The sequence below is a fragment of the Diplotaxodon limnothrissa genome, linkage group LG3 (genome assembly GCF_057381915.1).
Source record: "Diplotaxodon limnothrissa isolate DT_005_m linkage group LG3, D_limnothrissa_male_GT1.1, whole genome shotgun sequence".
NCBI classification, from domain to species: Eukaryota; Metazoa; Chordata; class Actinopteri; order Cichliformes; family Cichlidae; genus Diplotaxodon; species Diplotaxodon limnothrissa.
Window position 1 is genome coordinate 58431089 of NC_140598.1, and position 27008 is coordinate 58458096.

Sequence of the window (27008 nt, forward strand, 5' to 3'; positions counted from 1 at the left end):
GACCATAGGTCCTGAGGATCCATGGGGCCCTGGTGGCCCTGGAGGGCCAATTATCTGAAAACATTAGGAGAGAAATGATATAATAAAAGTGTGAGTCAACAAGTTTATTACATGTTATTTACATTTCACAATAAAAGCGTGACATATAGGGCAGATAAAAAAAACAGAGTGAGAGCAAAAATAGAGCTACAAGGTGTGTGTGATTTACAAAAGTGGAACTATTTTCGAAACACAGGTGCAATTATTTCATTTGAGTATCAAGTGCAAAATATAAGACATGCTTTTAGCAGCAAATCAGTAAATCAGGTTGCACACTTTATTTGATTATTTTCTTCCTGATATTTTGCACCTTGAGAAAAGGAACTCCCAGAAATGCGTATGGAACTGGGTCAGCTGTAGAAATCTGAGTGTCCACCTCTTACATCAGTCTTGTCACTGCACTCTCTTTGTAAATATTGTTGTTACTATATTTTGTTCTAACTTACAGAAGGACCTTGAGGACCTGGGAGTCCTGCATCTCCTTTATCCCCTTTCATTCCATTGACACCCTAGAGGAACAAAAGTTTCATGAGATCCACGTTGTGTCTGCCGAATGACAGGCTGAGTAGGTAAAAGTTTCAGAGGCATTTATCAGAATGGGAGAGTATTCTTACAGGTAAGCCAGGTAAACCAGTTGTTCCTTTCTCCCCTGAAGCTCCGGGCATTCCCATGTCTCCTTTAGAGCCTTTGTATCCCTAAGAGGGGGTAGAAAGTTACCCAAAGAGATGAAAATGATTAATTTCTATTTTCACTGTAGCTATTAATTGAGAATGGATTTTGTACTGGCTACAAAAAACTGTCTGTTCTCCTGATATTCTCTAACAGACACTGTCCTGTCTGTGGTAGATTGTCATATTAGACATTTCAAATAATGAGGTCAACAAATATGCAGGTAATCCTTCTTCTTGTTTCTTGTTTATACGGTTCAGTTGCTTCTGTTGATTTTCAGTTCTGTTTCCCTGTGTAGGTTACTCCCAGTTCTGTGTCTTCCCCACTATGTTGGTTGTAGTGTCGTGTCTTCAGTGTGGGAGACTGTCGTGTCCCCTGTGCTTAAGTCTCCCTCGCCCTTTGTGTCTCAGAGATGTCTTTGCCTCTGTGTCGCTCCCTCTCTATCCCTCTGTCTTATCTCCTTCTCTGGTTTACATGTTTCCCCTTGTGTCTCGTTCCATGTCTTCCCCATCTGTCATGTGTTCTCCCCAGCCGTCACCGTCTCTGTATTTGTTTCTCAGTATGTCCGTGTCCCATCTCCCGTTTCTATTTCCCTAACGTGTCTTAAGTCTGCGTCTCTGTGATTCCTGTTTTATTTTGAAAGTCTTGTGTTCCGTGTTTAATGTGTTTATTTTTGCTTCCTCTGTGGCGTCATGTTCATTTGTATCTGCTGTGTTTCCACTTCCCTCGTCACCCTCATGTGTATTTATGTGATCTGTTGTCATGCATTCACTGTCAGGTTGTCTGTGTTTCACACCATGTTTCCATGTATCCAGACCAGGTTTCATGTTAGGGGTTTTTCACGTTTAGCTTTCCCAGTTTAGGTTATTGTTTAGCTTCGTCTTGTTTCGCTTTTTCCCTTTGTTTTGTAGTTTTCTACCAGACATAAAAAACGGCTCGATTTTTGTTAAGGACCCCGTTTTGCCTTTGTTTGTCTACACTTAGGTCATCTACTCTCGACTCCACATGTTAAGGTTAACCAATGTAAGTAAATATATATACACATGTATAAGATCAACTTACTCTTTCTCCATCAAGTCCAGGAAGACCAGGCAGACCGCGATCCCCCTGATATGACATTTTTATGACCACAAATTAGACTAAATTAGCTATCAAGTTACATAATGTGACTTGTAAAAGATCACCACTTGACATCATAATCAAACACACAACTACACATACACACACACACATAAGAAATTTACCTTTATGCCTGGTGGTCCCGTTGGCCCAGGAGGCCCAGGGGGACCCTGGACAGAAAGAGAGACAGATTTCTCTTCAACACGTGCGCACAAGTGTGAATACATCACAGCTGTAGTGAAACCTACGAAACAATGCTGTGAATTACGTTTTAATTAAAACTGGCACTGGCCATAACACTGAAAAATTATGTTGGGAATCAGGTATTAACCATGAACAGGACGCTCAACACATGCAGAGGTCACAAAAGTGAGAACATGTATGACAGAATTACACACTTTGATGTTAGGATGTGAGGGCTGCATGACTTCGACAGCTGAACCATAAATTCTGCCATTCTGACACTGATTTAGGGTGAAATGGAAAATCTGCATTTTTCTGCTCTGGGGTTTGTAGTTCTTAGTGAAAAAAAAGGCTACATATCCGTATGCTTATTTTAGATGTAGACATGTTGGAAGGTGGAATAAACTATTGCTGACTCAAACCACAGCCTTTGGGATTCTTGACTGCTATACGTGATGCGATTTTGACAAGAAGCGGACTGAATGAGTTTGGAAAACCCTCTTAATGCTGTTTAATAGACATTCAAGGACACAACCAGCAGCTCAGGCAGCATGTAAGGTCGATCACAGAGAAGCACAATCGCAGCACTGAATACAGTTTTATTCACTGTCAAGCAAAAACGTTGCTGGGTGAGGGAGGACAAGTACAACAGGGCAGCGCAAACGGGTGTTGGAACCGGGTCGGGCCCATGCTCGGACATAGATGGATCACACTTTGGAGATGAAACGATACACAGAATACACAGAGCCTATTTACCGTAACTGTAATAGTGGTAATCTTCTGCAGTAGGCCACAGGAGTGGAAGTGGGGAAGAGGTGAGAGATAAGATTGTAGAGGTCACATGAAAAGAAACCTTTGTGTCAGCACATTTCTGCACAGGAACACCCTCAGCGTCTATAGAGCTCAACCTAAGCAGCTTCAAATGAAGGCATTGCACTGGATTACATTTCTATACATGTTTATATTTTTTCCTTTTTAGTCATTATGTTATGCAGGCAAATAATTCACTTTCACCTACTTTAGCTCCACTTTTAATCTGGCAAGTAAGCAGTGAGGAAGGTGAACCATTCATAGGTAGGTACATGCATCAAAAATAAAAAGGAATCACTTTCCCCTCGTCTTTTACGTCTAAGGAACCGACCTGTAAAGCTTCCTGAATGTTTCCGTTGTAGTCGATGATTTCGGTGGCACCTTGTTCTCCTTTCTGCCCAGGTGGGCCCTGCACATGTCCAACACCATTAAACACATTTTTATTTCACACATGATTATATCATATCAAAGAATTACAAGCTCAATAGAGTGCCTCCCTTTCAGAAATCTGCCTAGGCTTAACTACTGCCCCCTGGTGGTGATAACAAACCAACACTCAAACTGAGCTGTCACTCTGATGTGCTCATCCTAATCACATCCTAGAACTGAAGTGTTGTATTAGAAATTAAAAGGTTTAGCGTGTCAGCACACAGCATCCTTAATTATCTTTAATATGCTTGCTTACCCTTGGTCCAATGAGCCCCAAGTCTCCTTTATCTCCACCCTCGCCCTAATATGAAAGACAAACAACGAATATTGAACTCAAGGCACACTGCCGTCACGCCTTCAGCCACACACTTTACATTTTTATAGATGCTGAGGCCTTTTAGTATTTACAGCTTGCATTTGACAGAATGAAAGAACAACTTTGATGAAATAATATCTATGTTCTTTACAGCTTCAAAAGCTGTGATAAAAGCTTGAATAAATTAATTATAAATGAGAATAAATTAAAATCTGAAGTTCAGCTTTTCGCCCTTATTACACTGAAGGAGTTTAAAGTGTTGGTGGAGTTTAAATTTGTGTGTGCAACCGATTTATGTGAGTTCGTTTAAATGTTGTTAATTTAATCTGATGTGTGTTGCATTCAACTCAAAGACTCCTCCAACATTTATTAAAACCTGTAAATCTGATTGTTTTTATAAACAACACGCTTAACAAGGATCATTAAGTTCTTAGTGTTTTCACATTTTTACCAGCTCAGGACAAAAAAACAAACCAAGATCACTGGAAAATACATTTAGCTGGTTCTTTTACCCAGGATCAACTAATTCCCATGCAGTGTAGAGAAAACAAATCTGCTGTACTGACCTTTGACCCTTTAGGGCCAGGTGTACCAGCCTCTCCTTGTGAACCCTGCCACGTTTAAAAAAAACACACAGGTGAAGAGGATACTAACGCGTAGTACTTCAGACATGCACATAAAGTTGAAGAATATAAAACAAACCCTTTTTAAAAACTTTTATGGGTTTAAAGAAAATTACGCATTTCGAAAAACACATTTCCTGAAGGAAACATTATCATCCTCTCTGACTCCTCCTGTGAGAGCTACGCTTCGAGCTCCACTAAAATAACCAGGTTTTAATACGCTGCAACCGCCAAGAAGTGGAGAACGTGTTTATTTGAACTGTGTCGCTGACAGAGGATGAGTTTCACTTCTGGGGCATGTAATAGGATGTGAACCAGATCTCTGTGTCGTCTAAGTTTAGACTGGAGATTAAGCTACCTGCAGGGGCAGCACCAGACATAAACAAAGGCAACCTCATTTACACTGGGTTTACTTTGCACGCACTCCAGGGAAAGCCACGGACCTATCACAGACTATAATGTTTTAGCCAGGTTTAACAAAAAGAGAACATGAAGTCTTGATTAAGCATCGCCTTATCTGATTTATGACTTGGAGAACTTTGCCGTGTGTGTTTGGATCAAAGAGGCTCTAGATGGCAGCAAAGCAACAGCTGAAAAGCTCCAAAGACTCCTCGCTTCAGCGACTTATTTCTTTAATAATTCATACCGTACGCACAGGCATGAATGCACACTTATGCCCTTCACTTGCTGACCTTTGGTCCAGTGGGTCCCGTCTCTCCTCGTTCCCCCTTCCCTGGTGGTCCGTGGTCACCTTTCTCACCCTATGCAAAGAGAAGGAGAAGAAGAGGTGAGTTACTATTGTTCTCCTGCAACAAGGTGTCATGCAGAACTGCTGATCAAAGCTGAGTTCCCTCTTTAATGTCAGCACAAGGCCCGCGGTGCATCTTCTGAACATGAGGCGCGCCTTCGGCTCCCCTCATGTCATACATATTCAGCATGACTCCTCAGCCTTTTCACGAGCTCGCTTACTCAACATATTCAAACGGCGAAATGTAAATACTGATGCCGAGTCAGCACGAGGCAGACATGAGATGTGACAGGGCCGAGGAAATCGACAACAAAGAAGTGAAACCCTTTTCCTTAAAGTCGATGATTTAAATGCACGTTCTTAATTTTGAATTTTGATTTGACTGAAAACAGCCAATAGAGGGAGACGTGGTAAAACTCGAGCTTCACAGTGTCTAATACTTATATTTAAAAACCGAGCGGGACGCAGTTATTATCCAGCAGCATCGATTCAGTAAGGATTTAATAATAAACGATTACTGATATGTTATTATGTGTAGTGTGCCTTGAAAACAAAAAAAGCAAGTAAAACGCTGATTGTCTCAAATGGAATAAACATTAAGCCAAATTGTTTTTCTACAAAGCCAATTTTTTAGCTTCTCTCTGCCTGACATTTGATTAAGCAGCAGAAATATGCCAGAGGACAGCGAAACGCTAATATATCTCAGTTATCTGCGCATTGCAAACAGCCCGATGCAAAAGGACATGAGCACGAGCAATAACTCTTGCATGTCTGGATTATCACCGCTGGCTCCGCAGTGTGATAATGTCAGGACTCAAAGGTAGCGGCAGAGGATTATCTCATTCTGACCACTTCCAAGTGACATTTTGAAGCAACAGAGGTTTAATCACCTTGAGGGGAAAGCGATAATGAAGGGTAATGAGAACAGAAACTCAAAGGAATTCGCGATTTCACCGATGATCGGGCTGATAGGATGTGATAACCATCAGTCAAAGTGTTTGCGTCTCATCATTACCAGCTCGTAATATTCAGCGTGTCACTCGGAGCAGAAAATACCTCCCACGCTGTGATAAACAACATCACAGTGACGAGCTGAAATCACCCACCTTAGTTCCTGGGAGTCCTGGAAGCCCAGGCTCACCCTGGGGACCGAGAAACCCGGGCTCACCCTGCGCAAAAAAACCAAAAACCAAAACACAACCACGAGCAGCTATTATTAATTTTTCCACTGGGCGTCTCTCATGTAGCGCTGCTAATGAGCACTAAACACACACACACAAGATGCATGAGCAAACACATTTATAATGACAGGCATGCACTTACAGCTCGCACACTTGCACGCGCACACAAGCGCGCACTCATGCATAAATCACACTCACAGACACACATTATCAGTGGCTGGTTAATTTATCCCCTGGTTCCTCATATATTAACGAGTCTCTCCCTCTTATGAATCCTAATAGACGTTACGACTGACCTTGTTAGAAACTCATCGGGGCACGCAGAAGCGTTCTGATTAAGAGGGTCTGCGCCGCTCACGGAGACGCTTCCAATTTTCCTGCATTTACACTTTCACGTATGAGGAGCGAGGGTCCAGCATGAAGTGCGACACTGGGTTTGATTTACATAACATTTGATTGGGAAATTACTTAACCGGAATGTATTATTACACCATCTGCAACCTAGAGAACATTAGGCACTCTGGAAGCCCTCAGAGAGGCAATGGACATTTGGCTTTCAAACCTTTAAACTTTGATTGGATAAACAGCAAAGAATGCAGAGAGCAGAACAAAGTGCAAGGCCGAGTGCTACGTTAGCAAAAAAATATTGTTAGAATCCATCAAGCATACAGGCCTCTTAAGTCAAAACAGGAGTATATAAAGTGTAAAATGAAAGGGCCTTTTTTTAACAAGCCCAGCACGTTCCAAGCATATGAAAAGAAAAGAACAAAACAGGCATAACAAGCACCATCATCTCCATGTCCGTGTGAGCATTCCTTACATTCAACAGTTATATTTTAAGCTTAATGGTCCGCAAGTGCATTGATTTTCTTTAACATGCGCCATTTGTGCTTTTCGATTCGCCATCTGCTCTTGATACGGGGAAAACAGTAGCTTTAAAAAACCCGGAATAATCAAATAAAAGTTAAACTTCCTCTTTTTAACGAGCAGCACTTTTGACACATTGAGCCTCCTGATTGCCACCGTCAGGAAGTCGACTGAAATGTCTGCCTGCTAAGCAGCATTCGATCATTAATTCATGGACCTCCGTGTTATTCACGAATCCTAATGAGACAGTTTTCCTGCTGAACGCTGGCATGTTTAGATCAAAAGCTCAGACTGTTTGGTTTTGTCATTTCGCCTAAACTCCTCACTTTCGCTTTGCAGCAGCTACCGCGCTGCTAAGCTGAAGTGCGAATCCCCACAAAGCAGGAGAAGCGAGATCGGTCCACGACGGCGTGACAGCAGGCCAGATGTGTACTCTACCACAGATGGACTGAAGCTGACGGACAGGGACAACACTGATGGGAGGGTGGATGAAAACACGAAGCATTTACCTTTATCCCTGGTAGTCCAGGCAGCCCTGGAAGTCCTGGCTCTCCCTACACAAGAAGAGTGTGACATGTTACAGCCAAGCCAAGCTAAGCTGAGTCAAGCCTCATTTGGGTTTGAAAAGCTCTATGCTTTATTTTCTATTTGTGTTTTCCTCTGTCTATCAAGCTGTCGTGGTTCTGAAAAGCTGCCCGCTGTCCAGAAATTGTATTTTCACCGTCATTCGCTTGTGGTAAGCATCAGCAGAAGGTACTTGCACATGCACTTTCAGACCAACTCATGCAGCCGTGGCTTGACAGCGCGATTAGTACTTGTCAACCCTTCAAAAAGTGCAACTGAGTTTCATTTTTAGGATTTTATTGGTTTGGGCAGGTGTGAAGTGTTCGGGGTTTCTGGAAGGAAAAATCGTCTGATACTTTGGGTTAAAGTTGCAAAAGCTGTTTGCGAAAGCTGCCACGGCTTCAAGGTCCTCCGAGTTTGGCAGCGTAGGAAGAGTTGGCGTATTTTTCTATTATCAAGGTCGGGTGATTGTCAAGCTGAGAACGCAGTCATTTGATTCGACTGTGGAAAACTCAAGAGGTCAGGCTCCCCCCCCAATCCTCCGATGAGAATACTTTGAGACTTTCAAAATAAAAATTTCTGACTTAACGGGAAAACTATGACCACTGGATTTATGGCATATGAAAAGAAATGATTAGCGCCGCTCAAGAATAATGAATCGTAATGGCACTCGGGGGATCAGAGAGGAGGCTGTAAACTGCGATTGCTGCTAATGAAAGCATTATAAAAAATTAAGTCCTTCTTGTTGACAGCTGAATAAATGAGTGCCACCCAATGGTGATGTTAAATGGGAAACAACTCAATCTTGTGACATTATTATGTGAAAAAACCCCAATTTTTAAGTGTGTCAGCACAAGCAGGATGTAAAACGAACAATATGATTAAGCATTAAAAGTTAGTTAGGCCACAATTTTACTTGGCGGCAAAGCAGGAAATAAGAGGCACTTGCTAAAAAAAACAACCTTTCTGTCGCCTGGAACTAGTTTGTCCAAACAGATAAAAGAGACTGAGAGTGTAATTTACATGAGGCATTGGTGCAATGTCAGCAGAAGTCTGGTCAAAGGCCGGACAATGGCTCAGTTTTCTTCTTCGGCGTGACTGTTTATTAGTTTCTCAACAAAAGCTGTTTCTTCAGCAACATTCTCCTGGCTGCCATTGTTGCCTCGGAAAGTATGTCAAACACTACAACAAACAACGGCCGGGAACAGAGGTCGTAGCGGCGAATATCGCTTGAACAATAAAACTGAAGCAGCAGAATAGGGTGACCTTGTGGTTGGAGCTAAGGGAAATGCACGCAGAAACATGGAAACAAGAACAAGGAGCCAAAAAAAGAGAAAAATCCAGAAGATTAGTATATCCAGAGGTGTTAGTATGAAACTGGAGACCCTACACTGGCTCTAAACAACAATCAAGCTGAATTAAAGTGAAGTGAAGGGCTGTGATGTACTGAAGGTCAACTTGCATTCTTAATGCCATTTAAACAGTAACGTTCGGCTGAGTTTTGAATGAGCATGTCCATATTTGAGCTTTTCTAATTTGCAAAAGTTTCGATGTGTACAGGCACAATGATGAAAAATAAATAGACTTTCATATACACTCAGGTTTCCTAAAACTATTCACTGGTCGAGTTATATTTTGAGTAAAATATGTCGGTATATTTAAAACCATACTACTATGACTGTTGCATGCAATTATGTACTACTTCCTTTATGCTGTGTATCAAAAAGCCATGAGGTGTAGCAAAGTGTAGTCGTTACCTTTAGTCCACTTCTTCCAGGCTCTCCAGGTTCACCCTGTAATACATGTAAAGAGTTTTCTATTTAACCGGTGTGACCGATTTCAAAATACCACCAACTATCTGTACTTCTGTTCTGCATGTATTAACAGAAAGTCCTTTATAAGTTCTTAATCTTAGTAGTTAGTTTCAATTGGTAACAAAAAAGACCCCTGATCCAAGTACGTATAGCTATCTGAATCTTATTTTCTTTCATGTTGACTACACTTACCTATTCCTGTTCATAGAGTAACACTGTAGCTCATTATTGTGTTATTGCTTTACTAATGGAAGTCCATTTTTTCCTTATTGAATCCAATTAAAATGAATGAAAGTAGCACAGGCTAGCATTCGTCTGGTAAGTAAACTATACTTAAAAAATTTAACAGAATCTCAGTGAGAAGGGCGTTGGTTTAGCTCACTGTGTTGAGCGGGTGCCCACATGCCCTTTGGCTCAGAGCAGCCAACCCGCAGTTTCCCCGTCTCTCTCTCGCCTTTTGCATTCCTGTCAGTTCTTCAATCTGAGAAAATCTAATTTTCTCATTGAAACAAACATAATGTCCCAGAGATGTTCTGTTTGATTTAGCTGAGGTGAGTGTGGGAGCCAGTGAAGTCCTTCATCTTCCAGGAACTGCCTGTGAAATCTCACCACTTGAGGCTGGCATTGTTGTGCACTGGGAGGAACCCGGGACCACCTGCACCAGCACTGGTTCAAAAAATCGAACCAAGGGATTTCTTCCTGATACCTAATGATACCTAGGATACCTAATGAAGGCCAGAGTGTTGTTGGCTAGCCTGCAGAGCTCTGTATGCCTCTCCATTGATATGCTTCCTCAGACCATCACTGATCCACCACTAAACCTGTCATGCTGAACAACGTTTCAGGCACTACAAGAGGACGTCGGGCCTTCAGGCCAGCCTCATGAAGGCTGTTTCTGATTGTTTGGTCAGAGACATTTACACCAGTGGTCTGCTGGAGGTCATTTTGTAGGTCTGGCAGTCCTTATATAGTGCTAATCCTGTTCCTCCTTGTACAAAGGAGGAGATACTGATCCTGATAATGGGTTAAGAACCATTTACAGCCCCATCCTGCTCTCCTAGACTAACTGCCTGTCTCCTGGAATCTCCTCCATGCTCTTGATATGGTGCTGGGAGACACAGCAAACTTTCTGCCAGTGGCATATCACAATGTGCCATCCTGGAGGAACTGGACTATCTGTGTAACGTCTGTAGGGTCCAGGTATCGCCTCACGCTACCAGCAGCGATACAGACACAAAATGCAAAACTAAAACAGTCAGAAAACTGTCAGTGGCCTCTATCTGTAAAACCTGTTTCCTGTTTCGGGGGTTGTCTCGTTGTTCCCCTGTAGTGCACCTGTTGTTAATGTCATTAACACCAAAGCAGCTGAAACTGATTAACAACCCCCTCTGTTACTTAACGGACCAGATCAGTATCTAACAAGTTAAACTCACTTGATGCTTTACTGCTTTTTTTAGCGTAGTTTAGTTAACACTAGCTAATAAACTAGCACTCCAGCCAGTTATGCTAATATATTGAGTTCAGAAGCCAAAAAGCCAAGCTGGTAAAGGCTAAAATGCCAGATGTTAATGCTCCAAAGGATAGTTAACAAACCAAGGAACATCTGTCCTTTTTCTGCTGTCTACAGTCAACCCTATTTAAAAAATACCTGTAGATGCACACACAGTCACAACTTGGACCTTAATGAATTACATTTTTCCATTTAAAAATCTTAAATCAAGGACAAAATGACAGTGGCTTTAGCTTAGCTCTCACCTTGATGCCCGCTGCAGAGGAGCCTGCATCTCCCTAAGAAAGAGTCACAGAAGAAAAGTCAGAAAGACACAAAAGGCAAAACAAAAAGTGACAGAGACTGTTAAAATAGTCGATGGGCTTGTCTGTGAGGAGTCAACATTATTGTGCAATTACATTTACAAAATGCTGACTTATAGAAAAGAAACCCATTTACCGAACAATGCGGAGCATAATTTCACAACTGCTGCATTTGACTGGATAAAACTGGGTGAAAACACAATTTGAAGAGCAGCTTGTTTGCTATTCTAAACAGAGAATGTACCTTTTCACAAAAGCTGGAGACAGCATTTTTATGACTACGGTGCTGGGAATCGTTTCAGTTTTACCCTGCAGCTGGGCAGGGGTGATGACATGCAGGGTGAAATCTAACACTATATACAATAAGAAGAAATCCACAGCAGTATAGGAGGTGAAGGTGTTTAAGGAGGCACACTAACAGGAACCACTGAAAGCTTTGTTCATTGCTTCTCCTTAGATATGGCACGGAACTAGAAGGAGACAGAGCTACTTATATCACATTTTTCCAGCAAAGCTGTCCAGACACCAAGAACCCAGACCCTTTTTTTCTATGCACTGCATCACTACTGCAGTGTACAGTAAAAACAGACATAAAACAAGGGGCCAATAAGCCTAATTACGGGTGGTTGGTGGGAAAAAGGAGTGGGGAGGAGGAGGCTGGGTCTTTAGCTCTGGTGTGGACTCTGTGGTTTCACTACACATACGCCTCGCGCTCAGAAGTTGCTGAAGGAATGCCTCTCGCCCTCAGCTTTTTATGGGAGTCATTATGATGCATAGCACACAAGGCAATGTTTAATTGTGGCTCTTTTTTTTTGCACACAATAAACTGCGTTACTGTTTACAGCTGGGTTTCGCTGCATACTCAGGGGTGCTTCTATCCCAATCTTAAAAATTCATCATTCCACTTTTTAATATATATAAATGGACATTTTCACAAGTTCTTTTATATTTTATTGGGGTACAAGATCTAAATGGATGAAGTTTTACAGTTCACTACAAAAAATACAGAAAAAAAGCTTTTAAATCATTTTACACAATTAAATAGAAATATTTCTGGCCAAATACTTAGGAGACAACATGGATTTATTTCATCTTAAAACATATATAAATATATATATATACTAAAGAAGGAGACAGGGGCCCATTTTCCTGACTTTCTTGTGTCTTCACACCTGCTGCTTTCGGCAGGGGTAAAGGTGCCACGTTTGTACTTAACTGTTACAATTTTAGCAATAAAAACAACAACAACAAAATTACCTTGTGACGCTCATGATCAGTGGGCTATATGCAAGCATAATTAACCGTTTCCACATAATTAATCACAGCAGGATCGTAATGCGCTCGTACTGCGGAGAAATAAAACGTTACATAATAGATTGTAAAGTTTAGCCGTGTGAAGCAGAGCCCTGAAAACAAGGAGGATGCTGCAAAAGCGATCGAGCCTTCATTCCTCGGCTGCTGAAGCAAGAAGCTCGCTGGTGTGACCGATCTAACACAAGTGACACCGAGCTCTAGAAGCCGAACGAGAGCCCTGACCAAGAGAGAGTTTAATCTCTTCCAAATGTAGGAGTATGAGATGGAAAAAGCGGCGGAGCTGGGAGGTGTGCTGAGGTGTGGCGCAGAGTGCTGACACGTCCCAACTGGGCCAATTACCACGGTGAGGCTACAGCGTTCGATTTAGCCGCAGAGCAGACTAAGATGGAGAGCCGTCACCGCAGCTCCACTTCATTACAGGCACCCAGACCTGTCGCTGCCCGTTGGCATTTAGAGATAATAGCATGAAGGGTGCAAAATGTATGCCTAGTAAATCATGGCATTTTCCAGCTGTTTGCTTGGGGAATGAGATGAGCGCAGAATTAATCGCTGAGCAATGAAGGCATGGCTGAATTGTGACAAATTAATACCACCGCAGTCATCAAAATATGAGTCTTACTCCACATTACAGCCATTAGCAGTGATGACCAAATTCAGCGGGCCCTGGCTAAATATTACCCCCTGTCCCTGAGTTAAGATATATGTGAGGCAATGCAAATTGTGATTGGCTCCCAGGGCAGAGAGGCCTTGCCAGTATTTGAAATGCTGCCAGTTCACAACAGCTTGGACCGGATCTTAGGATTCAAAAATTATACCAACCGCTGTGCCAGACTGGCCAGAGCCAAGCACTCATAGCCTGGAACTTCCCAAAACAAAATCCAAAGTTTGATTTTGTGTATTAAAAAAAAGAAAACAACTTTAAAGAATTTTTCAATTTGTGAGGTCCAACTTTTTCAGCAAGAAGAGTCACTGTTAATTTCACACCTACTTAAATACTTAGGCTGAATGCATCAGAAGGAAATGGTTTAGAACTAAAGCTTTTAACTGTGGTAATGATTTGTTTTAAATGAGGCCAAAAATGGACATGCAGGGGCTGTTAGAAACATTTCTCTCTACGCTTAATGATGGCTTACGGACGCAACAGAGCAGGTAATGTGTTATATAAATGTATACTAAACAGTGAGTGAACATAAGTGAGTATAATTACACAGATGCTTTTCTTATGTACAATTAACATACCTATTACCTACTACTTTTCCCCTGCTACATTTAGCTCATGACTTATGATCACGCATGTTTTAGTATGATCATGTTTCCCCCCATATTGCATTTTGCAGTATTATATACTTTTTATAATTCGTATATATGAGGCTAGTCACAGAGATTGGTAACTCCTGGTCACTAGAGAAAAGTGTGCATTCCCTGAAGAACTGCTGAGTAGTTGATGACTGTCCGGTATTTAAATTAAACTCCCACACATGCAGGCCAAAAGAGAAGCTAGTGACCCCCTTACAACCTCCGGTTGCTAGGGAAAAATGTGTATTCCCCAACCAGTTGCCATGTGGTTGCACTAGGTTGCTTTTAGTACTAGAAAAAATTGGTTGCATAGAGGTAAACGGTCCTGTAATGAAAACCTTCTTGCGACTGCCTTGTTTGCACGTATGATGGTCGTGATTGCTCATAACTCGGGCAAACTTTAGCTGCTATGGTAACTTGATTACAAGTTTGACTACAATTTTTACTAGTTTGATTACAGTTTGATTGGAGGCAAACTGGTATCTACTATGAAATGGGTGTCCGAAGCAATCTGCTAACAACCAAGGCAGCCGCAAGGAGATTTTTGGTGGATCACCTCCAGCTACCGATTTTTATCCTGCCACACGTAGAAACCTCCACTTGCCAACCGGTCAGGGATTACCTGGGGTTGCCACTCCCTGACAACTCTAGGTGAGAAAAATATGCATTCCCCAGTCAGCTCCCATGTGGTTGATCTTGGTCGCTGCCAGTCGCTAAATGAAATTGATTGCATAGAGATATGTGGTTCTGTATTGAAGACCTTCTAGCGATTGCTTTGGATGATGCTCTACACCCAGCAACCTATAGCAACTACTCTCCAACATTTTAGTGAATATACTCCTTTCCATGGGGGTTGTCAGCAGCTAGTTGTAGCAAATTATTTATTTACAGCAATGTTTTCAATAAACACCTGGAAAACAAGGTATATTTCTATGGAATTCAATTACATTATCCGCACATGAGCTTATACAAACAAGAAACTAAACTCAAGACTACTTGGAGCTGTTGGAGTCCTCAGCATGTCAGCTTTTTAACCTGCTCTTAAGAGCGAGTGAGCATGTCAGTCAGAGTATATCTGCCCTGTCATTTAGTCTTTCACACTTCACAGGTCCCCCACAGTCAAAACAATCTCCCTTTGTATCATGCAAAGCACAGCCAGACTGCTTACACCACCAGTTCTCTCCCCCCCTCTCTCTGCACTCCCCGAGGTCTCTCTGCTCACCATAGCGAAGCTTTCGCTGCTTCACCTTTCACCTCACATTACCACACTTTCCCCGCAGTGCGTGCTGTGTATTGTTAACTTTGGCATCTTCAGCATGGACGACTAAAGATGCCCTCCTTCCCTCCCATGTCCCTCTGTTCTCTGGTTTCATCTTCCTCCCGTGAAGCAACAACACGATCATAAAAGAGAAAGTGATCAGATGCAAAACTCTGATGACAGGGGGCTCCGCTTGGCAACACGTTCCCTTCACTTGCACTGAAAATCAATCAGCCCTCGGTGTGCCTGACATCTGGTAAACTCATCTGGATGTCTATTGGTTCGAATTCCTCTCGCCATATGTTGTGCGCTACGTTAAACAAAACACTCATTTTTACGTCCTGATGCTGACAGTCTGAGATGAGGTAATCCACATCCATCGTAAACATGGCAGAAATCATAATTATTTGTAGTCTGCCTTTCGCTGTGAAACGCATCAGTGTGCACCCGAATGAATGGCAGGTGATCGTCTACAGAAGTCTGAATTCCCGTGGTTATCCGATTCATCTTACTCTTCTTCACTCCTGAAGCAAAAATCCATCATCTTCTCTCCTTTTATTGCACCAAGGTAAACTAGATCAAAGCGGTGCTTGAGCTGCAAAGTTTTATCGCCCTCCTCTTTTCCTTTTTGTTCACTCATTTTCCACAGATGACATCCTGCATCTGTTTCCCTCCAATGGTGTCCTTTCTTGGCTGCCGAGTTTTAAAAACCACAGTGCCCATAAAATGAGAAGTTATCAAAGTTTTTCTGCACCGAACAGCAATAAATTGGCAGTGACATTTTCAGTACATGGCTTCTGGTCTGCTGCCGGTTTATCGGTTACATTTTGTATTTATACCTAACTCTGTATAAGCACCTCTGGTGTATAATACATCACAGCATTTTGCCCTCAGATACTGCGTTTCAGTTTCTTTGGCAACTCCAAGGAGAATCTTTATTGTTCCCCACTAGTGTGAGAAGCTAAATCAACATTTCCCCCCCCCAAAAAATAGCTCATTTCTATCCATAATTGATTTGTTTCTGAAATGTTTTACAACTTATGAAGAGTAAAGAGGTCCAAATTTTGCCCAGAGGTCATCCAATACAAATGAGGCTGTGACCTATTTTCATAAATGCTCCTTAAAGAAAATAATAAGAGCGAAGGCAGCATGGCAAGCATAATGTGTTTCTGGATATGATGTCAGTGTGCTAATACAAAGCAAAGAAACTCTTCCCGAAAACAAAAGCTTTTTGGACAGAAACATGAATCTATTAGTTTAGTTCTGAACAATCTGCCCAGCAGAGCTTTGCTCTGCCTTTTGTTGGATATGAATCTCAACTTGACAAGCTGTCTTGAAGATAAATGGTACCAAATTAATGCAGAAACCATCCAACCAGAAAATGTAGCATCAGCGTAGCATAGCAATTAAGTCCACATTAAATACAAAGGACACATCAAGTGCCAGGATGACTGCTTATGTGCAGCCTTGACTACAGTACAACTGATGACCCTTGACCCCAGCTGTTTCTACTGAACATTACAGTTCTCCTCAGAAGGCTGACGTTAACTTTTTTTTACTGTTTTCTGGCCACCGACAGCCTCTCTGTTGGTTCCCTGTGCAGCGTCCAAGACATAAACAAAAGAGAACAAAAACTCAGAGGATTTCACATACCTTCTCTCCCGGTTCACCTTTCGGTCCGTCCTCACCCAAATCACCCTGCAATGACATCACAGAAACCTGTTCAGTCTCTTGGACGCAGGAATGAGTCAGTGCTGACAGTACATGACATGAAACATGATTGCTTTAACAAGCTTAGCACACAGTAGGACAAGCTTCTTCTTCTTCTGTGATTGCACTGGAGCAAAGCTGCTGCTTTATCTTCACTTTGATCACTTAGCCGTCAAATGAAGTTCAAATATAAATGTAATATTTAGGTGATGCCCTGTTACGAAGCTCCTAAGCTCACTGCATTGAGAGCTGTGATAAACTTCACTTCTTAACTCCCAACTTTTGCAATATTTGCTGTACGGCCGGGATCATAGCTCGTCCCATCCACGATATGACTCGGTGGAAGCCATTTGACTGGTAGTTTTCTTTATAAGGAGAATGTCTCGTTGTTGGAATAACCTTCAAATGAGTAAGTCTGGTGAGCCAGCTTTTTTTCTACACCCCCAAGAGGCTGTCATGTCTCAAATGCACACTCTACGCGCATTCCCAGGCTCTCAGTTGTACTTTGTTTTTCCTGTTAAATAGCAACAGTTAGCATACGATACCAAGCTGGTAAATCTATCTGCTCAGCATCAGCATGTCAGCACGCTGGTTAGAACTTAACTCAAAGCACGCAGACTCACAGACTCTGTAAAATGTTGCTACACTCTTGTTTTATCAGTGGATTTCGTATCACAGCACGGCTATAAATCCCGACTGTGTAAATGTAGTGAAACATGACATGTTTCATCAAATGAAATTAAATGGGGAAACACAATGATTTGCAATCATGAGTGTCTTTGTAAGTTATCCCTGTTGTGATGTCAAAATATATACATATATTTAAAAAAAACTGCAACAAGCTTTCTACTTTCCCTTTTTATCTGTTAGAAGCCTTTTTTCTTTTTTAATTAGCTTGCTGACTAATTAATGAGGAAAAAAACAAGTGTTTAATGTTAACATGTCTGACTCCTCTGAAAATAAAACCTCAGAGTACTTTGAGCCAAGCTGCCTGGCAGGGAAAAGGTGATTTCACTTTTAATAAATCCCCATGATTTTATATTAAGATTAGACCGCGAATCAAACAACGCCTTGCAGTTCCAAGGATATGAAATCAAAGGGTGTCTCATTGTGTTACGCTATTAAAAAAAAAAAAAAGAACTTTAACAGCTTCAATGCTTCAAACTGCTGTTTATTTTTCCATTTAGGAATTTATCATAAGTTGAATCGACAAAGCCAAAAAGTGCCGTTTTTGCTAGCAGCGCTGGCCTGCCACATGGCATCTCTTCCAAACCCGAAGGTCAGGACCCCAATTAGTGCTCTGACAAGTCTCAGGATGATTATATGACTGGAAATGATAAAAAAAATTAAATCTGCAGAACAAATTGTTTATTTTGTCAGAATTTTCTTAATTAACTGGACGTGGTTTCCTCTTTACCCTCCTGCAACCTGATGAAATGATCTGAAAAAGATGCATCCCTCTTCTGGAAAACTGGTCACGATGTTTAAGACGTGGAAATTGTGGCAAAGCCAAGCGGCCAGGAGTCGACAAAGCACAGAACCAGGTTCATACTAACACGAACTGACACACTGGATGCTCGTGTTCTTTTTCAATCCATTGTGCTAAAAAAATATTTTCACTTTGACCTTTTTTTGTGCATCGCGGTAAAGGATACACACGATGCTGTGAACTGGGATTGCTAGGAGATGCTGTCACATCTTTACAGCAAGCCAGGTGTGTTAGTGACAGAGACACTGTCTCTGATTCAGCTCAGAACTGATCCAGCTGACAACGACTGCCCGAGGGCCAGTTTTGTGGTCGATGAAGCACACACGATAAGTCATCACTTAACTCTCCAGCCCGCTGCACTGTCATCCCGGTCAGTGTTTCACACCTCCCACCCCGCTGCCGTCCAACAACAGCAAATAAGGGCACCATTACAATTACAGAACAGAGGGAATAAAGCTGCCGTTCCTCTGTGAAGCTGTTTTATGGGTCTGTTCTTAGGTTTACTTCACGGCCTGGAGTCGGTGAAGCTGGGTGCAGTTTTTGTGACTCACTAAATCACTGACTCACTGGTGGCTAAGTTACAGAAGGGAGGCAACTTCAAAAAAAAAACAAAAAACTAGCTGGAGCTGGGAGATGTAAAGGCAAAGCTGCAGTCGTGGTGATGAGATAACAGACTGACGCTAGCAATAATGTCCGAAGATCCAAATTAGCGCCTTACCTTTTCACCTCGTTCTCCCATTTCACCCTGTTAGGAAGGAAAGCAGAGCAGCAGAGATAGAAAAAATGAGGGTTTGGGGGGGTTATTGCACACACTCAGGGTCAGATCGTATCTGGGGTTAAATTCATATTTGATTATAAATGTTATGACTGCTTTTTTTCCCCAGACAGACCCTGACATGAACTTTTTTGTTTTTTAAATTTAAAATCGTCCTTGCATTATCATTGCAACATATTTTTATACCATGCATTAAAGTCTTCATGGAGGATATATATTTTCTGTTACATCAAAGACGAATACATGTATATGCATGTTTTTCAAAACCATGAAAAAGAAATCACAAAGGGACAAAACGGCTGATGGTCAAAAGGTAAGATGAAAAATGACTGAAAGGGGGAGATGCTTCTGTGAGAGGATAAGGAAAGTATTGCAAATGACTTTAACCCTCTGGAGTCAAGGGACATCTCCAAATCACATGACTGAATTAAGATGACCCTGCAGCAAGACGCAGCCTCACGGAGTCTCTGTTTCAGTTTGTATTAAAAGTGTGAACTATATACTAACAGTGCAGTTACATGGAAGGTTTCTGATGTGATAATGATATTGTTAAGCTATGTAAAATAATCCATATAACAGCAAAAGTGTTCACATTGAGTCTTATATTTTAGATCATCTCAACAGATATTTGGGATTCAGGATTTTGTTTTAGTTTGATATTGCAAAGTTTGCTGGCAATGGTTGCTGCTGCTCTCACAAAGTGCAGGGTGGGATAACATGACTTTGACCTCAGAGGGTTAACCCAAAAAAAGGGGGAAAAAAGCGACTGCTATGACTTCACAAGAATATGAGCACACAGAATATGTGTGCACCCCGACCTTGGCTCCTGGAACACCGTCCAGTCCTGGGATGCCAACATCCCCCTACGGACAGCACAAGATACACACAGTGACTGACTCAGTGTGCTGCGTAAGCAGTTCGACTAAAGATTCAAGGTCAGGAGATATGACCCCTACACTCCCCACCCCACAAAAAGCAAACAAAACAAAAGAAAATGCATATTTTTCTTCTTAAAATTGAGATAACAATTGACTCAGACACAAGAGTGAGTGTATGGTGCAAAGGGCTTTTGCAGGATAGTTGGTAATGCAGCACGAGACAGGTGAGATACAGCTACACTGACAGAACTGCTGTAAGGAGCGTAAATGTACAGCTACAGCACTATGAATTCTATAACATTCCCCAAACGTTCACATGTATCAAATATTGAAACCACAAAGTGAATGTGAAAGACGAGAGGATAAACAAGCTGATTAAAAGCTTAATTATCTGGTTTGGTTCTGTGTATGTGCAGAAGAAGAAAAGCCAAGCCCGTCTGACGGATGCCAGTTTGCCGTTAGCCTCGATCCCTTGTCTCCGCGGCTCCCTAGCTGAAAAACCAACCTCTGTCCATCTGCTGCCAGAAACAATTAACCTCCTGACCTTTGCAAACATACCACGTCATTACCCTTTCAGAGGAGCAGTAGCTATTCCTCAGCCCAGACAGACAGCTTTAACCAGATGAAGCTGATTAATGTAGCCAGAGTGGAAAAATAACGCAGTGCATTACTTGGATTAAAATACATGTCACCAGGCAGCTCGGTACTGGCCATATTCGAAGGAAAATTGCGTTACTGGATGTCATTTTTCAATATCTTAATGCTATTTTCACTGTTCCCCAAAATGCTTCATGCTCATGGGAAACTCGGCGTGTCTGATCCGCGCTGGGCGTGTCCCTGCAGCTACACACTCGTGGTGATGTTCGTCATAAACGCCGCAGCCTCGGATCATTCGTCAGCCGCATATGGGAGTCATTGACATAATAATGACACCCTATTGACATAATGATGATAGAGTCTGATTAGGAACTCCAAAGGTTGGCTTGATAAGGTGGCATTACTGATTCTGCTGGGATATCCATGTCAAATCAATACCGTGTCTGTGCGAGTGGACCCGCCACTGCCGCATGAGCAGCTTTAACTGCTTTTGAGTCAAACTTTCTGCAAGAGTGAGACTTACATACCATAACAGGTTCTGCTTTATAACTGCACTGCACAGCATTGGAGATCTATTTCATGGCTGCTACAAAACCTCACTCCTTTCATTTTGGAAACAGAATTAAGCTTTCAGCCTCCACTGTAGCCAGAGTTAGCATGGATTTTACTTTAAAATGAAACTTCTTCACTCTGGTTCCTATTACAGCCATACGTGCCTCTCCTTTCTTTATAAGTGCATGTTTCAGATTAGAGCGATGCAACCCTCAAACTGCCTCTCCATTCATTCTCTTCACTTATACCATCGTTTGTTCTGGAATAAATATGCTTTTCCATCTCTTTTTTCTCCTTCCCTCCACCCATTGTGAAACACCTGCACTGCGTCTTCTTTATCCGCTCCGAGAATGAATAGCAGACATGAGCCGAGTGTGTGAACAGATTCAGAGGCAGCCAGAACGGTACTTTGTGGTTAAGGCTTGAAGAAGAAGCCCACGGGTTTTCTCCCAAACCGAAATAGTGGTTTGAAACTGTCAGAACTTTTTTTTTCTTATATAAAAAACTAAAACACATGGGGAGAAAGATTAACGAAAGATTAATGCTCAAGTGAGCCTTTTCATGATAAAATACTATCAGGTACGCAGATGGATGTTGGTTCTCTGAACTTTGTGTGCATATTTTTATTTTAGGGACACATAAAAAGTCTTGAGGGACAATAATGCTGCCTAGTAGTGGTGTTTTTTTCCTCTTGGAAAAGTACATTCACTAATAAAAACAACAGCAAGTCAGCAAGAACTAGTTAAAAGCCCAGAAGTGTAGAGCTTTACAAGAATTCAGTGTAAATGAGTTTGCTCACCTTCAGTCCATCAACACCGGAGATGCCAGGAGGCCCGAGTGAACCCTGGGAAATAAAAGCAAAGTTTGTTGGGTTTTTTGCATCATTACATTCGACCATCTCGCTGCTCGTACTGTCACGGCCGGCTCAACGGTTGTAAATAAACACCGGCGGCGTATCCGTTCTGTCTGCCGCTGATCAGGGCGTGCTCTGATGTTACTGCGCCAGACCAGCATAAATACTGCATGTCATATTTTATCATCTGCTCTGTTATGGACAATACAGCCAGAAGGCAAGACTGAGGACACTCCTGCTGCACTTCAAACTGAAAATGTACTGCCCTGTGAAATAAAGAAATGTTTCGCACAGCAGATGTACTCGAGATTTTACCGCATCTACTGCGTCAGCTTAGTAAAAGTTGGTTTAGACTCTGAGGGCCAAGCGTGTTTTAATGAACGCCCGCTCTCTGTTCTTCGCGGTTTGCTTATGTTGGCTTTTTGCACCACTTTCATAATAAAAGCCATTTACAGTTACCGGTCGCATTTAAAGATGTATCAGAGATGCTTGAGAGATGTGAGATACAGTCGCAGGAAAGCATCGTGTCGAGGGTTGAAAACCGTTCACGCTGGACTTTTTCGTCATGCGGTGGCACCGAATCAGTCACCGAGCTGATGAAACTTGAATAACCCTCGACGCGGCCCCTCTACTAAACACAGCGCTCCACTAGCAGCAGATCTAATTGAGTAGCCTCCGGGCCTGGCTTATGAGTCATTAACACTGTGGTGTGTCATCATTGACCCCTCCACACACACACACTCCCTCTCCCACGCCGACGGGAGGCCTTGCCGACAGATGACAGTGCAGACAGGAAGTGTCTGATTGGGTTACACTGAACAAACACTGGCAGCTACCTGATGGCTGGATATAGCTTACATCTGTTCCTCACATCAGCGCCACCAGGGACCCGCAGCCTGTATCACAGCACTTAGCTCCAGGCTCTCTGTTCTCCATCTCTCTCCTTCTCTGTCACCCTTTTTTCCCCACTTCACCTGTTTATTCACCATGACTGCGCAGTGTCTGTCGCTAATATGCAGGTAAACATACTCATCAAACAACACGTTTACAACCGTTTGTGCAACGAGAGCTGCTGTGAAATGAAAAACAGTTTGGTTTAGATCAGAATTCAACAGAGGGACAAAAAAAAAAGTTTCCTTTGTACTTTTATGTCACAACCAAGTCAGCGAATCTCATTTAGTTTTCTTTAAGAAAAGCAAGAAATGCCAGCAAGAAGAAAGAAATGATTTTCTGTAACTTACCTTCGGCCCTTGCGGCCCCTCAGGTCCCTATAAATGAAAAGAGAGACGGAGAGAGATTGAGTGCAGGAGAAACGCAGCAAAAATAGTTCATGTGAGATGAAATAATACAATTACCAGAGCCAACATGGTCAGAGCAGAGAGACTGGCAGAGCTTGTGGTAGGATTTCATGCAGCGCGCACACACCCTTCAGGAAGAACCCGAATCACAATCAATCCCTTGTTTTATTCTCCAGCAAAGAATGAAAATCCGCTCACTCCCTGCCTTCTTTTCGCTGAAGTGACCCATAAACAGGAATCTTTAATAAGCTCATGAATAACAAAAGCTTTTATGGTTTTATCTTTTATGTTGATCTGTCTTTACTCGTTTTAGTGACTGTAAAAACTTGTCTCGTTTGGCCGCGCTACATTCCGAGTCTACGGTCCAACACATAGAGAGGTTCATTACCTAAATGGGCCAATATCTGGAAAGCTTTGCAAAGCTAACAAGTTAGCCAACGGGGGGGGGGGGGGAAAGGCGCCTCATCTCTAAGGCAGATTTAAATCATGGATCGATGTGTCTGGGAGGACAGTTTCTATTTACAACCTGCTGTTTACTGCAGTGAAACTGGAGGCCGCGTTGGGCTGTCGGCCTCCTCCGCTGGAAGCTGCCTAAAACAACACGACCGCATCGTGAAGAAACTGGGAAGCCTGGGTGAAAGTTAGCTCCTTCCTTGTTTCTCAAAGACTTTTGAGCTATCGCACCAGCGCGGCAGTTCATCAACACCTTTACGCCTGGCTGTTATGACACCTCACGTTGGCCGGCTTCTTTCACACTTTCGGCCATTTGGCTCGTCGCTCGCAGCTGAGTCAAGGCCAGGCGGACCTTGTGCCCCGCAGGCTCTCTACAGCAGCAACTTTTCCTCGCTTTGCTCACGTCGATGTATAACTGGCAAAGCTCAAGATACGGTCCCCTGATGTGTGTAAAACGTTTGTGTGAGAGTGTTAAAAAGAAGCCAACGAGGACACGTTCGGGTTGAAAAGTTAAGACTGTCAGTGCAAATTTGCCTGAAGAAGAAGCCCGGTTTGATGTCGGCCTACTTGTGACTTCACGGCGATTAAATTCTGCGAATAAGCTGATTGTTGGATCGGTTTTAGTATTTGTTGTTAAAACGGGCTATCACCAAGTAACTGTACCTCAAAACTTCCCTCTCCCAATTTCCATTTTTCCCCAAAATTGGCCCGTTAAAATCCCTGTAGCAACAAGTTCTCACATTTTCAGAAATGGCCCACACAGTTGCAGCTCATTTATGGTGCATTCCTTGTGCACTTACAGCAAAAACCTCAATGAACAACTTTCATTATCCTAGCCAACCAAGAAAAAGGTTTTCCTCCCATTTGCCTTTAAAAGCCTTTGTTAGCTGTCCTCAGTAGGGTTTAGTAAACATCTTTATGACCCACTAGGTATGTGAGAGCATGTGCTGCTCGCCTGAGTGCTAATTAGCTTGGCTACATCTGAGAACACTCAGAAGCTACTGCTGAAAAGGAGTTTTTTTGTTTGTTTTTTTAAAGAAAGTCAAGAGCGCTTAAGGAAGTCTTGGCTCTTTGGTTCTCAACCCTGGATCCTGACTTTGGTGAAAAATGAAAAGGGAAGAACAATCCAAAGATCTTTGTGAAAAAGGATTATTATTCCATCTGAAAGTGTTCATCACGATAGCAGATGTTCAGCATGTAGCGGCTTAGCTGCCTCATTTAGCATTCATAAAGGAAAGAAATTCCACAAATGTGCAATATCAACAGGCTGCCTATTGAAGTCGAGCATCCGAGCACAAATACAATGCGCTGAATGTTTGGTACTTTCATTCATGATTCGGACGTTGCGAACAATGAAGCCATTCCCAGGTCAATTCCCACACTCAATCAGCAGCACTTGAACCTTTGAAAGTTGAAGGACTTCCAGAATGTGTGGCATTCACATAAAAAATATTCGTCTGATCATAGAACAGAAAGGCTCCACATTCAAGCTTGTTCCGTTCAAGGCTTTTGTGTCAGTTATACTGTGAGTTTTCAACTATTATAAACTATTTAAACTTTTAAACAAATGTATTTTTTTCTCTTTTTTGCCTTAAGTTGTAGCTATATGTGCTTATTGCGGAGGCGTGCTTTATTCAAACTGTTCACATAACATTTTCTAAGAGTTTTCAATCACTCTTTATTGCTCCTGCCACTATAAACAAAAGCACTGTAGAAAGCACTGTAGCCTGGTAAAGCAATAATGCAGAATGGCTTCAGTTAAACCATTCAAACCTTCACCTGTCATGGCTGCGCTGAGATTAGGCTGTTTTAAAAGACATCTGATAGCAGACTGCTTTCTAAACTACAGTATGGATGTGGCCTTAGCTATCAGTGGGGATGTGAAGGCCACTTCTTTGTCTATTTAGAGGATCTAGGCTCAGATAACACTGGATGTATTGCCCAAACATGGCCCGTATTAACAGTTGTGTATAGGTCTCTTTTGGCCTGTACTGATAATGTTGATTCATGGTGAGAATGGCTGCTTCAGCTCAGCCACAGGCGGACACAATAGAGGGGCCAGATGTCAGATGTGCTGTGACATTTGGGCCACATTTGGTGCACTCATGTCAAAAGTAGCTCGTAACTTCAGGGCCACGTCTGACCCCACAGTATACTTGGAGTGGGCAGATGCTCACTGACATTCAGGTGATTTTAGATTATATACATATATTACAGATGTCACATTTTCATGCTGGCTCTGATCTGTAATATCTCCACAACAATTACACGCCTTGCAGTATGGATGAGTTTTGTAGGCCACACGTGTAGCTTACAGAAGATTCACAGGATTTGATTAAAATGTCCGTTATTTTCATGAAACATCTGCACTTTGATTTAAAGTTATATGCTTTACGTGGTAGTCGGGTCAAAGAGAAGAAAAGAGAGGCTTTGTAATGGATTTTGTTACTAGCTACATTCCAGCTGTAGTCCCCGCAGGTAAATGTGATCCAGTGACCTCAGCATTTTAAACATTCTGGCTATGGTCCTGTCTGCGGGCTCATTTATCAATCCATCCATCCATTTCCTTAACTACTTAACCATACAGGGTGGGGCCTATCCCCAGCTGCCACTGGGCGAGAGGCAGGGTACACATGGAGAAGTTGCCAGTACATCACAGGGCTAACAGGGAGAGACAAACAGCCATTCACATCCTCACCTATGGCCAATTTAGAATCTGTAATTAACCTCACGTACATGACTTCGCACCGTGGGACGAAACCGCATGCCAGACAAAACCCCTGAGTGTAGGTGTGCTTTGTTTTAACAACATAATAAGACCCAAGGCTGTAAAAATAGGAATTTGCCTTTAAGAACAAACAGATTTGTTCCACTAAAATGGTTTTGTCCACATTTCCCACAACATTGTTTGATTTCCCCGACCATGTCATAAGCTATTCGCTCACATCTTTGCTCCTCATGTTTGGCTTTACAGCAAAGGAAAACTCAGTCAAGGTCAATAAAATATCAGAGGTATGTCTTCATTGAACAGGCTTTTGAGGCGCGAATGTGTCCCTACATTCATGCCTGTGGAGTTTTTTTTCATTGATTGTCCAAGGTGAGCTACTGGTGCATTGTGGGTAGCTTTGGAATGAATAGGATGCAAAAGGGGATCAGTGAAAGTCTGCTGCATAATTGGAAATTACACCAAAAAGCAGATGGAAGAGGCTTCTCTCAGCTTTGGATGGAACATATTTGGACTTTTTGTTCTGAACAAGCTGAGCTCCAGATGAATGCTGAGTGTGGGGCTGCAAGCCACCTTTGGAGAGCTGAAGACCCCCTTAATTTACCACAGAGAGACCTCGTGGCGCTGATGATTTTG

At 42.4% G+C, this 27008-nt stretch overlaps 1 protein-coding gene across 1 annotated transcript in view; it reads right to left on the reverse strand.

Moving 5' to 3' along the window:
- col25a1 (collagen type XXV alpha 1 chain) overlaps positions 1-27008 on the reverse strand; it is a 155930-nt gene that overhangs the window by 9956 nt on the left and 118966 nt on the right. Inside the window, exons 10-28 of the mRNA XM_085350983.1 lie at positions 23138-23164; positions 21843-21887; positions 19835-19879; positions 18960-18986; positions 16696-16740; positions 11118-11150; positions 9306-9341; positions 7494-7538; positions 6043-6105; positions 4881-4949; positions 4132-4176; positions 3506-3550; positions 3152-3229; positions 2767-2790; positions 1953-1997; positions 1771-1815; positions 654-734; positions 486-548; positions 4-54 (exon numbers count right to left, since the gene is read on the reverse strand). Of these exons, the coding sequence (XP_085207109.1) occupies positions 4-54; positions 486-548; positions 654-734; positions 1771-1815; positions 1953-1997; positions 2767-2790; positions 3152-3229; positions 3506-3550; positions 4132-4176; positions 4881-4949; positions 6043-6105; positions 7494-7538; positions 9306-9341; positions 11118-11150; positions 16696-16740; positions 18960-18986; positions 19835-19879; positions 21843-21887; positions 23138-23164 (912 nt within the window). The remainder of the gene's footprint in view (positions 1-3; positions 55-485; positions 549-653; positions 735-1770; positions 1816-1952; positions 1998-2766; positions 2791-3151; positions 3230-3505; positions 3551-4131; positions 4177-4880; positions 4950-6042; positions 6106-7493; positions 7539-9305; positions 9342-11117; positions 11151-16695; positions 16741-18959; positions 18987-19834; positions 19880-21842; positions 21888-23137; positions 23165-27008) is intronic.